Genomic DNA, 15,023 nt, shown 5'->3' on the forward strand with positions numbered 1-15,023 from the left:
GCATTAAATGCAAACGGAGGGCAGAAAATTCTTGAATTATGGCCGAAATTGAAATGTGCAAACTTTGGATTAGCATAAGCGTGTCGTGTCGTTGGATCCGATCTGAAACTTCTTTTGTTTGCCCAAGAAAGAAAACAAAGTGGAAACCAAATTAAATTAATGAAGCATAACAAGGAATTGTACAAGCGTACAACTTTCGGCAGCTTTTCTTTGAGTTACGATTGAGCTGGGACCAGCAACAGATACAGATACAGCTACTGCTACAGACACAGACACAGATACGTCTTCGGATAAAATGGGCTGGGAAAAGGGCAGAAGCAGTGTCCGACACAAAACCACAGTCCAGCGAGAGCCCTTTTATGTGGCTTCGAGTCGGACGGGCAACTGTTGCTTCAGACGTAACGAAAATTTATGGCTTATCAATTTGTGGGACACGTGCAAAAAAGGGCAGCGACCGCCAGTAACAGATGGGCCTGAATCCCCATGACGGGATACTCTGCCACATGCCTCATGCCTTATGCCCCGTGCCACGTGCCCTTGCCACATGGTGGCGGCCCCTTGGGGGCATAAGGCGTAACAGATTCAATTAGCAGCTACTTGGAGTCTGCAATATTTAGGCAAATGAACGCTAGGCCTCATTTTAATTGCTGTCGATAGCAAAAATTGCGCATACGCAGCGTATGTACAAGCATAGGCACAGGCATCACTTTAATATTTTTCTTTGTTTATCGCATCGGCTATTAAGCGTTTTTTGATCCCAGCTCTGTTGCCTGCAGGCCAGCTAGAAACGTTATTAATTTTAATTAAATTCCATGCCTGGCGTTTATTTTAATAATTTCGTTACATTTTTCCTCCTCGCTCTTTCCCTCTTTTGCTGTCAACCCCAGCAACAGTTTTTGTCACGTTCTTGTTCTACTCTCTTCTCAGCTTCCAATGTCCAGCTGTGCAGCAGCAGCAAGGGGTGGGCACAATGGCTATTATGGCAGACTGAGGGGGAAAGGCAAGCAGGTAGGTTAACTGTTTGTCTTGCTAATTAAAGTTGCGTTAAAAGCAGAGCTTTTGTATTTGTTTCTCTCAGATACTTTGTGCAAATCAAAGTGCGCAGCAGGTATATATATGTACATATATTTGTATATACTTGTATTTCTGGGTGGCACCAGACAAAACTTTACCAAAGCAAATACATATAGATTATATCGTCAGGCTAGGAGGCATGGGAGTGAATAGCAGGACAATTTGTTGTGCTTTAATAATGTTAATTGCTTGTTTGGTCGGCAACTTTCTGGTTTTGCTTTTGTTTCAGCCACTAATTGGGGCAACTAATTGATGTTGCAATTCTTCGCAGGCTAATTTGCCAATGCAAAGAAAATACTTATGCAAAATTAAGTAAGTTTATAAATCTCGTTCTGCATTGATAAGTGTATCAAATATATTATCTTTAGTAATGAAATTGTTCCAGAATAAATTTATTCTTTTATATATTTCAAAGTATTTTGTTAGATATGGTACAAATATGTTCGTTGTAAAAATCATTTTGATTTACATTCGTAAAAAGTAAAAGCAACAAATACAAATTCTTAAAATGTGAATGTGAAATTTTTATTTATTATATCGCTATATCAAAAAATTATTTTTTTTCTTTAAAAGAAAATATAAATAAAATGTATAATGCTTACCTTGAAAAAATATAATGACAAATAAAGAATAAATTTACAATAACTTTGCTTGATTTTTGGTCAATAAAAAATGTTCGCATATAAACAAATTAGCCAAAAATGAATTCCAATAACTTTGCAAGTTAATCAAACTTTTTGTACCGATATTCAAAATATTATTATGTGCTATTTTTTAGATACACTATGAAATATTTTGAATTATAAGACAAGCGATTTTTATATAACTAACATAACATGATTTAAGAGATCTATGTTGGTGATTCAAAATAATAGAGTAAAACTTCGGAAAACACAACATATTGTTTTTTATAATTTTCTTTAGAATTCACTAAATTTAGAATGCTAAAATAAGACTCAATAATAAAGTCGCGTAAATATAAGCCAACAACAGTTCGACTAAGAATAACTTATTTAATCCAGTCTGCATTGAGGTGGCTTTCATGAATAGCATAAATTTGAGCTCAAGTCTCTTGTCATACACGCACACACATACACAATACGCATACACTTACACATACAAAATCAAACAACCATACAAATTTTTTATAAAATTTAATTCTCGAATCAACTGCAACTGCAATGGATGATGACATCAATTTAGATTGCCTGGCGCCGCCAAGCACAAACACCTTTGCCATACCGAATGAGCCAGATCTCTTGGTGGAATATGAGCTATACAAGGCATCGATGGGTACCAGACTGCTCAACAGCGAGTGCAATCGCGAAACCTTCTCCGAGGCATTTATTGAGCACGAACGCTTGGGCACCTTGGCTGATCTGTGTGTTCGTGCCTTGGCCAAGCTTGGCACTCGTCATATTGCACCTCCTGTGAGGCAGGATCCACTCAAGCTGCGCATCCACTACGACTCTCTGGATGTGAATCTGCCACTGAAGGACTGTTACTTTGTGGATGACTTGAGGTTTTGGCGACGCGTCGTCTTGGCCAAGAGTGCGGATAAGACGCTAGTGTTTAAGAAGATCGACGACTACGATTGGCGTGGCATGGGCATCAGCTTGAAGTATGTGGAACTGGTCGAGGCTTGTCCAGCTGAATATTGGCCAGAGAATCAAATGGCTGATTTGGCTGCCTTGGTGCGTCAACATGTTCGTAGTCTGCACATTAGACACCTGCAGTCGATGACGGAGAACTCGTTCGCACACTATGTGGAAAGTGACCCCGAATTGGATGTGACCTCTGATGAATCGGATGCGCTGCCCATATCCAGTGATGAATGGTAATGTTTACGAAATTGAAAATCCTTTGATAATGTAATCGTGTCACCGCTTAGCGACTCCATTGACGAGGAGGCCGAGCAGGAAGACGACAGCGAGAGATCGTCTATTGATGCCATGCCAGTGAAAAGGGCTTCGTCAGTGCGCATTTCAATAAGGAAGACGGTGATTGAAATCGATAGAGGTGAGAGTGTGACAACCTTGTTGGAAGCCGATAAAGCCCAACTGCGGAGACGCGAGGCAAGAGCAGCACGGAATACAGCACGGCGACAGTTGCGGAATTTGCAGCAAGAGAAGCAAAGAGAACACGAGAGGCGCAAACAAAATCGCGCATTGTTGAGAAAACTACCGGAACCTGCTCCGGCATCTAAAAAGAAACGGAAGCAGAAGCTCAAGGGCGTATTTGACATGATTGTGGCGCCGGAACCGGATGAAGGTGATGACGACATCGCCGACAAGCGTAACAAACACAAGCTATTGGATCGCATCCATCGCTATGATTATCCGTCCAAGCATTGTCATCACATCGATCTGCGTTTTGTGCGCTTCTTTGATATGCTCGACTCGCTGACACTCGAGTTCCTGGGCCCCGAAATGGAGCGTGACTATCACAAGCGACACATGAACTTCTCCACCGACGACATGGTGCATTTGGCAATGGGATTGGTCACTTTGCAACAGCTGAAAACATTTCGTTTGCGCAACAGCCGCATGGATGCCATGAAGATGCTGATTGTGACACGAGCTCTGAGGCAGATAAATGCTCTGGAAGTAGTAGACTTTGGCTACGATCAGCTTGAGGATGATTCCAGTGTGGGCCTGGAAATGCTGCTGGATCGTCGAGTAATGATCAAACAACTGGAGTTGGAGTACAATAAACTGGGCAAGAAATCGGTGGACTCAATCAGCTTCGCACTTAAATGTCATTCTGAAAATAACCCAAATGGAACACCGTTGCAGTACTTAGGATTAGCACACAATCTCCTGGGAGATACCTTCATTAGCCATCTAATCTACAATTTGGCGGACACAAATCACATACAGGAACTGAACATTAATGGTGCCGGGGGATCACCTCACGCAATTCTGCGAGATGTCTGCCATTTGCTGAGGGGGCATGCACCACTGCGTCGCCTGTGGATGGCAGGCATTGACTTGCAGTACCATGACACCAATGATCTCATATGCAGCCTGTTTACCAACCAAAATGTGGTGGAGTTTGATTGTCGAGGCTGCGGCCTCGATGAGGATGAGGAATACGAGGCGGATGTCATTGTGCGGCGCAATAAATATCAAGGAGAACACGCGTCTCTCCAGACTGCACTTTCAACGGAAAATGGCTTGGAGAATTATCTGACTAATCTGCGACATCCAATAGTGAAAAGAATCGAGAATGGAATGGCTCAACGGGCGGATTGCGTTCGATTGCGACCCTCGAGGTCAAGCAGTGTGTCTAGCGTTAAGGAGGAGCAGCAGGAAGAGCATCAGGAGCAGGAATATGATATTTGGAAAGTGTTGGGTGTTAACCAACCACCAACCACCAACTACCAAGAAGTCGACCAAGATTCCATCTTTTTTGTAGACAGTGACCAGTCATTTGTCTATAATCCCAGTTTATTCGATTTGGATCAAGTTCGTGAGCATATGCACCTGCCAGGACCTGGAGATCGTTACTATTATTTCCAAAAGCAAACGCGTCCTCATCATTGAGAAGATGGTTTATTTTGTGTGGTTCAAAGCAAAACAAAAATAAAACATTCATCATCCGAGCAAAATAACAACAAAATTTTGTTTTACTTACTAATCTTGGATATCCCTTTGAAGCTAGAAATGCTTTCTATTTATTCTATAGTCATCAACCGAAAAGCTTTTGGTTATTTTTTATAATATTTTAATATATGAGTAATATTATTCATCATCCTAATATATTATTTAATGAATAATATATTATTAATGAAGTTCTAAATGAATTATAAGAAGTTCATTACTCTAATAGCAAGATTCTAAAGAATCTATAAAAAAAAAAATATGAAAGTTATTTTTCTGTAATATAAAATTTGTAGACTTTATTATGTGATACTAAGTCAATAAATTAAATTTATAATCATCACTATTCAACAGAAATTTACATACTTCACTGAATGGAAATCAGAGATTCTACAGAATCTAAAATTAATTATGTTTACAATAGGCAATTTAATTAAATTACACTAGTTTTGTATATTGAATGAAATTTGTGTACTTTATTCGTGCACATTGAAAAGTTGCAAAGAGGCTAAGGGGCAAATCGGAGCTGAGCTGAGCTCTCAAAAGCATATCTGCAGTCACTTATGTAATTGAAATTGTCGCCAGCTATGAAAGTCATAAAATGTAAAACCAATGAAAAGACATTTTGTTAACCTGCAACAGCAACAACAGTTGCTATTGGCGGTGATGGTGGTGATGGTGCTTCTGCTGTCGTCGTACTAGTTGAAAGATATTAAAATTGAATGAGGCAAGCTGAAACTGAAGACAACAATTGAGCGACAGTTGAGCAGCAGCAGCGAGTTGAAGCGACGCGGAAGCAAAAGCAAAAGTAAAATCAAACCAAACCGAATTCAATTTGAATCGAATCGTATATCGAAGCCAACATTGTGGCACTATGATATCAACAACACACGCTGCGTATACGTAATTTTTGTGTTGACAATTGTTTGACATTTGTTTCCTGGCCCGTGCCACACTGTCTGCCTTTAGTGTGTAGTATTTATAGCCTGCCGTTGAGTCTGACTCTTACTGTCTGATATTTTCATTGTTTTTTGTTTATTTTGTTTTTTATTGTCACTCAACAATTTGCTGACATTATTTAAGAGCTACTCTCTGTGTGTCTCTGTGTGTGCGTGTGTGGGCGCAAACACAGACACTACGCTCTGCAGTGTTCTATTCTCAACCCACTGGGCCTTAAAGGGTTAACTTGAACTCGACTGTCATGCAAATTGCAGCAGCCTTTAAGTCAGACACAGCCACCAGACTCCTTCTTATCTGCCGCACCCATCTGTGCCTGCCAAGCTGCCAAGCTGTCGACTGTCGGCTATCCACTGTGGACAACTGTGGTTGTAGTCTGGAGTCTCTGGCGAGGCTTTGGCTTGAAGACCAAAGACTGGGGAACTTAGTCTGCCCCCTTTATTGGAGACTGGGAATGGGACTGGGGCTGGGCTCAGTGCGTGTCTGCAAGTTTGGCTGGCCAAGTGATAAACTTGTCGCTTGTCGTCATCCTCGTCTATGTCTGAGAGTTTGAGACGGAGACGGAGACTGAGACTGCGACTGCGAGTGCGTGTTGTGGGTTTAAGTCCTTGTCCATTTTAATTTTTAGAGCCAAGAGGGGCGTAAGTGAGAGAAACGCCTCTGCAGACATAGCTAGAAGCACTTTTGGACACTTGCGGCAACATTGCTGCAACATGTGGCAAATAGTTAAGTACAAATTGCATGGCTAATTTGAGCTGTTGCACAGTTGACAACCGTTGACCGCTGTCCGTGTTGGAGAGGTGTGAAAAACACACTCACTTTACTCTCCACTTGGCTCCCTTCGCTCCACTTGGCTCCCTAACGATGCTCCATAAAGTGGAGGATTTTATGACCCCACTGAGGGCAATAACTTTAAATGAATAATGTGTAGAGAGTGAGAACAGCTGCAATTGCATTGGGCAAAAGTTCACTAGAAACAAATTTCTAATTATAAACAAACAGAAAAATAAAATTGCTTTACACAATTACCTCGAAGTATGGCAATATTTTTGTGTATTTCAAGGCTAACCAAAGTCAAAAGCCACTTAAACGTTCGACTTATTTACGAAAAAGAATTCTCCCAAAATACGCAAAGCAAATATCAGATATCAAGGCACAACGGAGATGTTTAGAAGTCCTTTGAGCATACAAAATAGAATAGAGAAAAAGTCCAAAAGAAAAGTTGGAAATTGAAAGCGCTTAAAGTTTCTAACACAACACAACACTCGTAATTATTATTGAAGTCTACCGCAGATACTTTTTTTCCATTTCCAGACACAATTGAACATTACAAAAATACGAAATAAAATGCAAAACTTAAAAATTTAAACTAAACTATAAAACTGCTCTTAAAACAAAGTTATAATTTCAAGTACTTTGTAAAAATATTAATAATTTCAAATAAATACCGCAAAAATGTGAAATTAATTAAATTAATCTTTCATGTTTTATGAAGTGCTTTACAACGCTTGTTCAAAAGCGCTTAAGTGCCCAAGCTCTTATTATCAAGTGACTACTGTAGTCACAGCGCGGTCATAAACAGTTGCAAGCTGCATCTTTAAAAATTCAAAATGTAAACAAAAGTCGTAAACTTTTTAGTGTTTACTCTGAGTGCTGTATAGGTGAGAGAAGTATTGCTCAAATATTGTATATAATTAAGAGTACAAATTTAACAAGTTTCGAGCACACCGAAAATAGGTAAAATAAATAGTCGTAAATAGTGGAAAACGTATTTTCCTCCTCTGTATTCGACCCAGTTTACAGGGAACAGAAATAGTCTGGTTTAATTACCAGCTGTTTGCTTAAGTTATTCAAACTTCGATATGATACTACTTAATCAAAGTTGCGGTGATTAAATCGTTTTGATTCAGTCTTTAATGAAATATGCTTACTACTCGTACGTAGGTAAGTATTAATTGGCACATACTTTATAAGAACTTGTAGAACTTCATTAGCATGCGATGGAGGAGCTGTAACTTCATGATGGCGTTGACGATGACGATGATGATAATGCACAATGCCAATTAATTGTAACTGTTAACAGCGTTTCGCACGTTCTATAAACGATTTAGAGCGCTAAGCTAAGCGCACCGCACTGCACCACCGCACCACACTTTGGCTTCACACTTCATTTATTTAAGAAAAATCATCGTCGCACAGCACTGCACAGCACAGCACAGCACACAGCAAATTAAATTCTCTTTATGAATCGCACCACAATCGTATTCAAATGAGTATCGTTAATTAATTTCTCATTTTCCCATTTCAATTTTGCATTATTTTCTTTACGTAATTTACAATTGTTTAATGGACTGCACAAATTTCGAACCAATTGCAATTAGCTAACCGAAAAAATTGCTGTTAGCTGTTGGCTGTTGCCTGTTAGCTTACAACTCAGTTAAGGCCAAGTTGAGGCGCTGCGATACTTTTCCGTTGCGTTCCGTTGCGAAGCGATGCGATGCGATGCGTGAACCGCACGCGACGAGACTCGTTTGTTGACTGACTGCGATGCGGACTTGCTCGAAGTCAGCTGGCCACACAAAACGGTTCGGCAAACGAGTTAACACAAAACCCCAGCTGCTGCTGCTGCGGTTGCTTGGCCAAAAGGGACGTAGAGCGGGGGCTGTTTTGCTGTACAGCTTTCGTACTGGCGTTGAAAGTAATTTCAAATGTTGCAGAACACTTGAGATCTTATTGCAATATTTGCTCAGAGCTTAGTTTATTTTAAGTTTACCTGAACACATTTTTGATCAAGTTCGGGAAATTGCCGGCACTTCTTTAAAAATAGCAATAGTGCTGAGTAAACAATCGAAATGTTTGCTAGGGATTTCTATAGATTACAAATAAATATAAGCGTAAAAGTAAGAACAAAACTAAAAAGCAAAAGAAACAGATATACAGCATATCAATTATTTTAATTTTTATATATTATATATCTCGAATTTAAAATATATATCTCGAAGTTAAAATATAACTTAAATATTATAATCTAAAACACAATGATAATATTGACTTAAAAGAATTCAGGCGGTTTTATTGTTCAGCACAAGCTGTTAACTTTACAGTGGTTGGCACTGTTAACAGCAACAGGCTATGTAGTTGCGCTGTTAAGCCGTCAAACATGTTGCATTGGTGAATTGTTGAATAACTTGAACAGCAAAACATTTGGCAGCTGACACTAAATTATTTTGTCAATTGTTTAATAAAATTTTAAATACTTTATTATTATTATTTACATTAAATAAAAAATAAAGAAAACAACAAGTGTAGTATTTAATAAAGACGACAGATAAACAGCTGTGGGCAAGCGGAATATGAAAATTGTACAAAAGTGGCAACGAATTTATGAGCGCCGTGTGGGTGGCAAGTTGTTGTGCTGCGGCTGTTGCATGTGCCTCATATTAATTGCAGTGCTTACGAGCGGCATCACCCACGCAGCAACGGCAGCAGCAAATAAAACAAACAGAAAAAGTTGCATCAGTTGGCGACCCAATTGCCAGTTGGACTCCAAGTGCGACTTTTGCGAGTCGAAGTTAGATTCGAAGTTGGAGTTGGAGTCAGAGAACGCCTACCTAGAAAACCTACCACACGACAACAGTGTGTGTGTCTCCAGTTAGACAAGCATACGCCTTGTTAGAGCCCTGAACCTGGACTTACCAACCACTTCAGTTGCCGCCATCCCCCCTCCGACCTCCTTCCGAACCACCTTTCGGTTGCAAGCTTCATCCGCAACTTGGGGCACTGCGAATTTGCATTTATTTACATTTCTGCTGTGGAGCTTAAAAGGCGCATGATTAAGCAATAAATTCACACGATCTTGCAGCATGTGTGGGTGTTTGTTGTTGTTACTGTTGCTGCTGCTGCCTCTGCTGCAACCGTTAACTGTGCAACGGTGCAACACCGTGTTTGTAGCATACCGTTTCTCTATTATTATCACTCCTTTTATTATTGTTATTATTATTATTATTACTATTATTATGAATTTGATTTAGTATGCCCATTTCGCTTGAATATTTGCCTTCGTTTATTGTGTTTCCCCTAAAAAGTCCATCGAAAGCGGAAGCTGTTGCAAAATGGTGCGACAAACAAGTGCGATTTCGTGTTAATTGAATATGCTCGACTCTGTGATGCGCTACAATTGATCCAACTTATTCAATTTGCAATCAACAGACATTTACTGTCAAAATTTTTTCATATATTTCTTATATTTTCACACGTATGTTAAAAAAAGATTCCCAAAAAATATTATCCTAGCCCATCTCAACTAATGTAACTGCTCTAATAATAATCCAATAATAACGTTATTGGTAATTACTAATTCATACAATGTAATTTAATCAAAACGAGATTTATATCTTATCATATTACAATACAAAATTTAATTATAATATAAAAAGATATGGCTGCTGAGATGCGCGACGTAAAAGTCATATCTTATATTTAGATTATATAAAAAACTCCATACTTTACATAAAGAAATTAAAAAGGCTCAATAAAATAGAAACTCGAAAACAATAAATTCATTTTTAGATTTTATTTTTTTTAATAATATATCTTAGATTAGAAGTTTTAATAGTTTTTATATGTTGTAATATGTATAGGTCATTGAAGCTTAGCATAGCGTATGCATCACATAAAAAGTACAGCGCATACAAATAATATTTTTGATTTTCTTGGGTCATTGCACTGTGCAGTGGCGACTGTGACAAACAGGTGCATATGGAAAGTGCTTCGTCATGGAGCTGCTCAGCACAAGTGCTTGACTCAAGTTTTAATTGATGGGGATTTGCAACTCCTTGAAGGCATTACATAAATATCCGCAACATTAGAGATAATGTACCTAATTATGAATGCTAAGAGATTAAAGGGATTTCAATTATACAAAAGACCAAAACAACAAACACTTATTTTATACCATAAACTTTGTTGCTCTTCCCGTCGCAATTATGATTCCAGCTGACTCTGGAAGTAGTAGTGGCGATTTCCGGGTCCCGGCATACGTAAATGGGCTCGGAATTCGTCCAGATTAAAAGAGTTTGGCTTGTAGACAAACGTGGACTGCGAACTTCCAGCGGAAGATAAACTGTTGTCAGTTCGAGAATATTTGGTAGTCTCTGGCTGCTGCATATCAAATGTTTGCCAAATGTCCAGCTCCTGTTCCTGCTGAACCTCCGGCAGTTGCTCCTCAACGACACTCTGCTCACTGGGAGTCGACTTCTGTGGTCGATTCCTGATGCACTCCGCACGTTGTGCATTCGCCTGCTCGATTTTGGCAACAATGGGATGCTTAAGACCCCCCAAATAGCGGCGTACATCAAACTGAGTGTCAGTAGCATCGTCCAGATATGGATACTTGGCAATATAGTTATTGCGACGCACTATCACATCGGCCTCGAATTCTTCATCCACACTGAAATCACAGCCGCGACAATCGAAGTGGAGAATCTTCCGATTAAACTCCAGAGCCGGTAAGATGATCTTACCCTGTGTTGAACTTAGTTTAATGGACGCCATATCCAAGTGAAGCAATGGCTTGTGCCTGCGCAACAGCAAATTCAGATTATATGCTAAGGCAAATGGATCCGTAAAGATGCCATTGATGTTCAGCCTAACCACATGATCGGTCCCAAGTATATCATGGACTAAAGGCGCAATACTAGAGTGACCCAAGGGATTGTGGGCGAGGCCCAGATACTCCAAGGATGGAGCATCGGAGTCATGGTTGTTAGTATAACATTTGAGTGCATAACCTATTGCCTTCAGCGCATTTTCCTCCAGTTTATTGTAACCCAACTCGAGTTCCTTTAGCATCGTCTTGCGGTCCAACAGCATTTCCAGCGCCACATCACAGTCATCCTCCAGCTGATCGTAGCCGAAATCCACAATCTCCAGCGAATCGAGCTTTTTTAAAGCCTCCGCTATGATCAGCAGTTTCATGTGATCCATGCGACTGTTGCGCAACCGAAATATCTTCAGCTGCTGCAGAGTGCGAACTCCCTTAGCCAGGTGAACAATGTCACGGTAGGAGAAGTTGAGGTGCCGCTTGTGATAGCCTCGCTCCATTTGGGGGCCTAGGAACTCAATGGTCAGTGAGTTGAGTTGGTCGAAGTAGCGCACAAAACTGAGGTCGATGTGATGACAGTGTTTCGAGGGATAATCGTAGCGTTTGATGCGGCTGATCACCTTGGCTATGTTGCGATTATCCACGATCTTGTCTTCGCCATCATCGGGCTCTGGTTCGACTTCGATGTCGAAAGCGCTTGTGATAAATTTCTTGACCTCTGTTGCCTTCTTTTTCTTCTTCTTTGGCTTGGGCTCTGGTGGAGGTTTAGCCCTAAGCATTTCACGCTTCTTACGGCGTCGTTCGAGCTCTTCCTTTTTCTCGCGATTCATGTCCCGCAGCTGCTGCCGTGCCGCATTGCGAGCGTGTCGCGCTGCTCGTCGTTTTTCGTCTCCCACATGTGAGGAGCGTTGCACTGACGAATTCTCATCCGATCGACTGACTGACCCTTCGTATTCCTTCACTACGATTTGCTCCGTAAAATGGTGTGATTCAACTGCTTTCAATGTGCCCTTTCCTAGAGGTATCACTATTTCCGGTTCCTGCTCCTCCTCCACTGCCTCTTCTTCCACAGGCGTATCACTGCAAGTAAATGTAGTAAGTAATTGCTTTACTCTCTAAAACTACACTTACATCTCATCGCTGGACACTTCGGGATCCGCCGACTCCGCCGAAGAGACGTCAAGCTCCGGTTCGCTTAATACATAGTGTCGAAAGAAGTGTTCGGGCAGCGACTGCAAGTGTTTAATGCTCAGAGTTCGTACATGTTGACGCACCAAGGCAGCCAAATCAGCCATTTGCTTCTCTGGCCAATATTCAGCTGGACAAGCCTCAACGAGTTCCACATACTTCAAGCTGATGCCCATGCCACGCCAATCGTAGTCGTCGATCTTCTTGAACACCAGCGATTTATCCGCACTCTTGGCCAAGACGACGCGACGCCAATACCTCAAGTCATCCACAAAGTAACAGTCCTTCAGCGGCAGATTCACATCCAGAGAGTCGTAGTGGATTCGTAACTTCATCGGATCCTGACGCACAATAGGCGCAATATGACGAGTGCCCAACTTAGCCAATGCCCGTATGCTGAGGTCTGACAAGGTGCCCAGGCGCTTGTTATCGATGAGTGCCTCGGCAAAGACTTCACGATTGCGCTCGCTGTGCAGACGGTAGGTGGCCGTCGAGGTCTTATAGAGATCATACTCCACCAACAGCTCGGGCTCATTGGGTATGGAGATGATGTTGAGGTTTGGCGGTGGCAGAAAGGCTTCATCGTCATCATCCATCATCGTGCGAGAATGTGTATAAAAGTAGGAAAGTGTTGAAAAATAGTTGTGTAAAAAATGTAGTTTTATTCTGCTCAATATCTAGAGGAGATTTGATTTGATTCAATTTCTTTTGAGTACTGGAAGTAGGACTGCTTGGCAGCTGGGAAAATGTTTGCTGAATCTTTACAAAACGAAATGACTTCATTGGGTGATAATATCTATATTGGATTCGAGATGAAATGAGCTTGCCCCCAAGGCGATTGGCTGGCGTCAGACACCGTTGAACCCGTGGAACCCGTTGAACGTTGAATCAATACCCAACTCCGAAAATTGTATGAATCCGTGACCTGAGCCTGACCTCGAGGCAGCTTTTTAGGAACGACAACAACAACAGAAATAGCAATAACAAACGCGAAGACGAAGACGACAACGACGCATTGTTTCAAGCATTGCTGGCTCGTGGCCAAGTCTCTCCTCTCTGCCACAAGTTGTTGCTTGCTGTCTCTGTCTTGGCTGCAGCTGATGATGATGACTTAATCGTTGATCTGAGTTCGTATAGGTGGGCGTTATTGTGATTTATTATGCCAGTCGGACACGCACTATAAAAACGGACTGGCTAAACCATAAAACGAGAATACAACAAAACGATCTGCCCATCAGCCAGAGGAAACTCAACACAACGACAGCGCAATACTCTTTATGCCAAATTTAGTGTCAATTTCATTGCGCAAATAATGTATACAAATTTATCTAGCTGTGCTCTCTCTTTAGTGTTTGCTAGTTAATGCATATTAAATGCTGCGAGTTCAACGGGATTGCATATAAAATCAGTTAACTGCCTGTGCCTTTTGCTACACAGTATTTCAAGTGCACTTTAGTTAACATTACTTTGCGTTTATTTAACATGACTTTACTTTGCCCTACTGCATTAATTTCTCGCTCGCTCAGCTCTCAGTTTGTGGCCTTTTGATTGCTACTGGGTGGGCGTCAAGGCGACACCGACGAATGCCTCATTTTATGCTTCCCTGAAACACTTGCTATTCTCCTTCTCCCTTTTTACTGCTCGTCTCCTGTCTCCCTCCATCCCGGCGCTTCTTTGCTGCTTGTATCTTCGTACTCGTCAAGTGTCGATACACTCAGAAAAAAAGATTTGGAATTCTAGTAAAGAATATTTCAAATTCTGATTATATTTTGCACTGAGAAAAATGTGAACATTTAAAAAAAAATAGATATATTAATATAATAAGAACTCTTATTAATAGTGTAAAATTTTGGTAAAGAAATATTTTAGTAATTAAAACTTTAAATAATACGAGTAAAGTATTTAATTTTGGTAAAGAAATATATAAAATTCTAATTACATTTTTCCTGTTATTAATTGGTATTTCTTAAAAAAATATTTATAATTCTAAAAGAGAAATATTAAGAAATTATTTCTTATTAGACTCACTGAGAAAACAAAAAATGTTATTCAATTTTTAAGACCCATAATAATATTTAATGAAATATATTATGCACTGAAAAAAAAAATAATATTCTCAGAAGAAAAAAATAAGCAGTAGAAAAATTGATTCAAATTAAGGAAAATCCTTAAGTTTAGGACTAATAAAAATTCTTAAATTAAAAAAAAAAGTACCATAAGACCAAATTTACTTTTCGTAAATGTAATACTATTCGTAGAATTATATTTAAATTTTAACAATATTTACTTTGATTTACGTTAATGCGAAATGTAGACAATTGTTTTCTCGACATCCTCGAAAATCTTCAGATTATTTAAAATTTAAAAACCCAAATTTACATAAAAATTTCTTGTAAAAATTAAAAATTGATTCTTTATCGAGGTTTAATTCGCCATAAAATTATTTGTTCATTTCTCTGAGTGCCACTGAAAGCTTTGGCAGTGTTCCTCCCCCGCCCAGACGATGGCTGAACCCTCGAATGATATATCACAGATGGTGGGCGCAGCTGTGCGCCAGTTTTCAGCCGCTTAACGCTGCAATGCCATAATCATCATCATCT

General features: G+C 40.1%; 2 protein-coding genes across 2 annotated transcripts; one reads left to right on the forward strand and one right to left on the reverse strand.

Annotated features, from left to right (window-relative positions):
- The first annotated feature begins 2,112 nt into the window (after window positions 1-2,112).
- LOC117563716 (uncharacterized) lies at window positions 2,113-4,695 on the forward strand. Its single transcript, XM_034242173.2, has 2 exons — window positions 2,113-2,911; window positions 2,966-4,695. The coding sequence occupies exons 1-2, from the start codon at window positions 2,256-2,258 to the stop codon at window positions 4,617-4,619; spliced, it is 2,310 nt and encodes a 769-aa protein (XP_034098064.2). The 5' UTR covers window positions 2,113-2,255; the 3' UTR covers window positions 4,620-4,695.
- Window positions 4,696-10,232: 5,537 nt separating this feature from the next.
- On the reverse strand, window positions 10,233-13,125 carry LOC117565191 (uncharacterized). Its single transcript, XM_034244195.2, has 3 exons — window positions 12,367-13,125; window positions 10,588-12,315; window positions 10,233-10,525 (listed from the first exon to the last, which is right to left on the reverse strand). The coding sequence occupies exons 1-2, from the start codon at window positions 13,020-13,022 to the stop codon at window positions 10,617-10,619; spliced, it is 2,355 nt and encodes a 784-aa protein (XP_034100086.1). The 5' UTR covers window positions 13,023-13,125; the 3' UTR covers window positions 10,233-10,525; window positions 10,588-10,616.
- Window positions 13,126-15,023: the final 1,898 nt, after the last annotated feature.

The sequence above is a fragment of the Drosophila albomicans genome, chromosome 2L (genome assembly GCF_009650485.2).
Source record: "Drosophila albomicans strain 15112-1751.03 chromosome 2L, ASM965048v2, whole genome shotgun sequence".
Lineage (NCBI taxonomy): Eukaryota > Metazoa > Arthropoda > Insecta > Diptera > Drosophilidae > Drosophila > Drosophila albomicans.

What these genes read in the sequence shown, in the direction of transcription:
- LOC117565191 (XM_034244195.2), bottom strand. Translation starts at nt 13,022, where the DNA reads ATGATGGATGATGACGATGAAGCCTTTCTGCCACCGCCAAACCTCAAC. An exon ending in GAAGTGTCCAGCGATGAGAT is followed by an intron (nt 12,316 to 12,366) that starts GTAAGTGTAGTT and finishes ATTTACTTGCAG; the next exon opens with TGATACGCCTGTGGAAGAAG.
- LOC117563716 (XM_034242173.2), top strand. Translation starts at nt 2,256, where the DNA reads ATGGATGATGACATCAATTTAGATTGCCTGGCGCCGCCAAGCACAAAC. An exon ending in CCCATATCCAGTGATGAATG is followed by an intron (nt 2,912 to 2,965) that starts GTAATGTTTACG and finishes GTCACCGCTTAG; the next exon opens with CGACTCCATTGACGAGGAGG.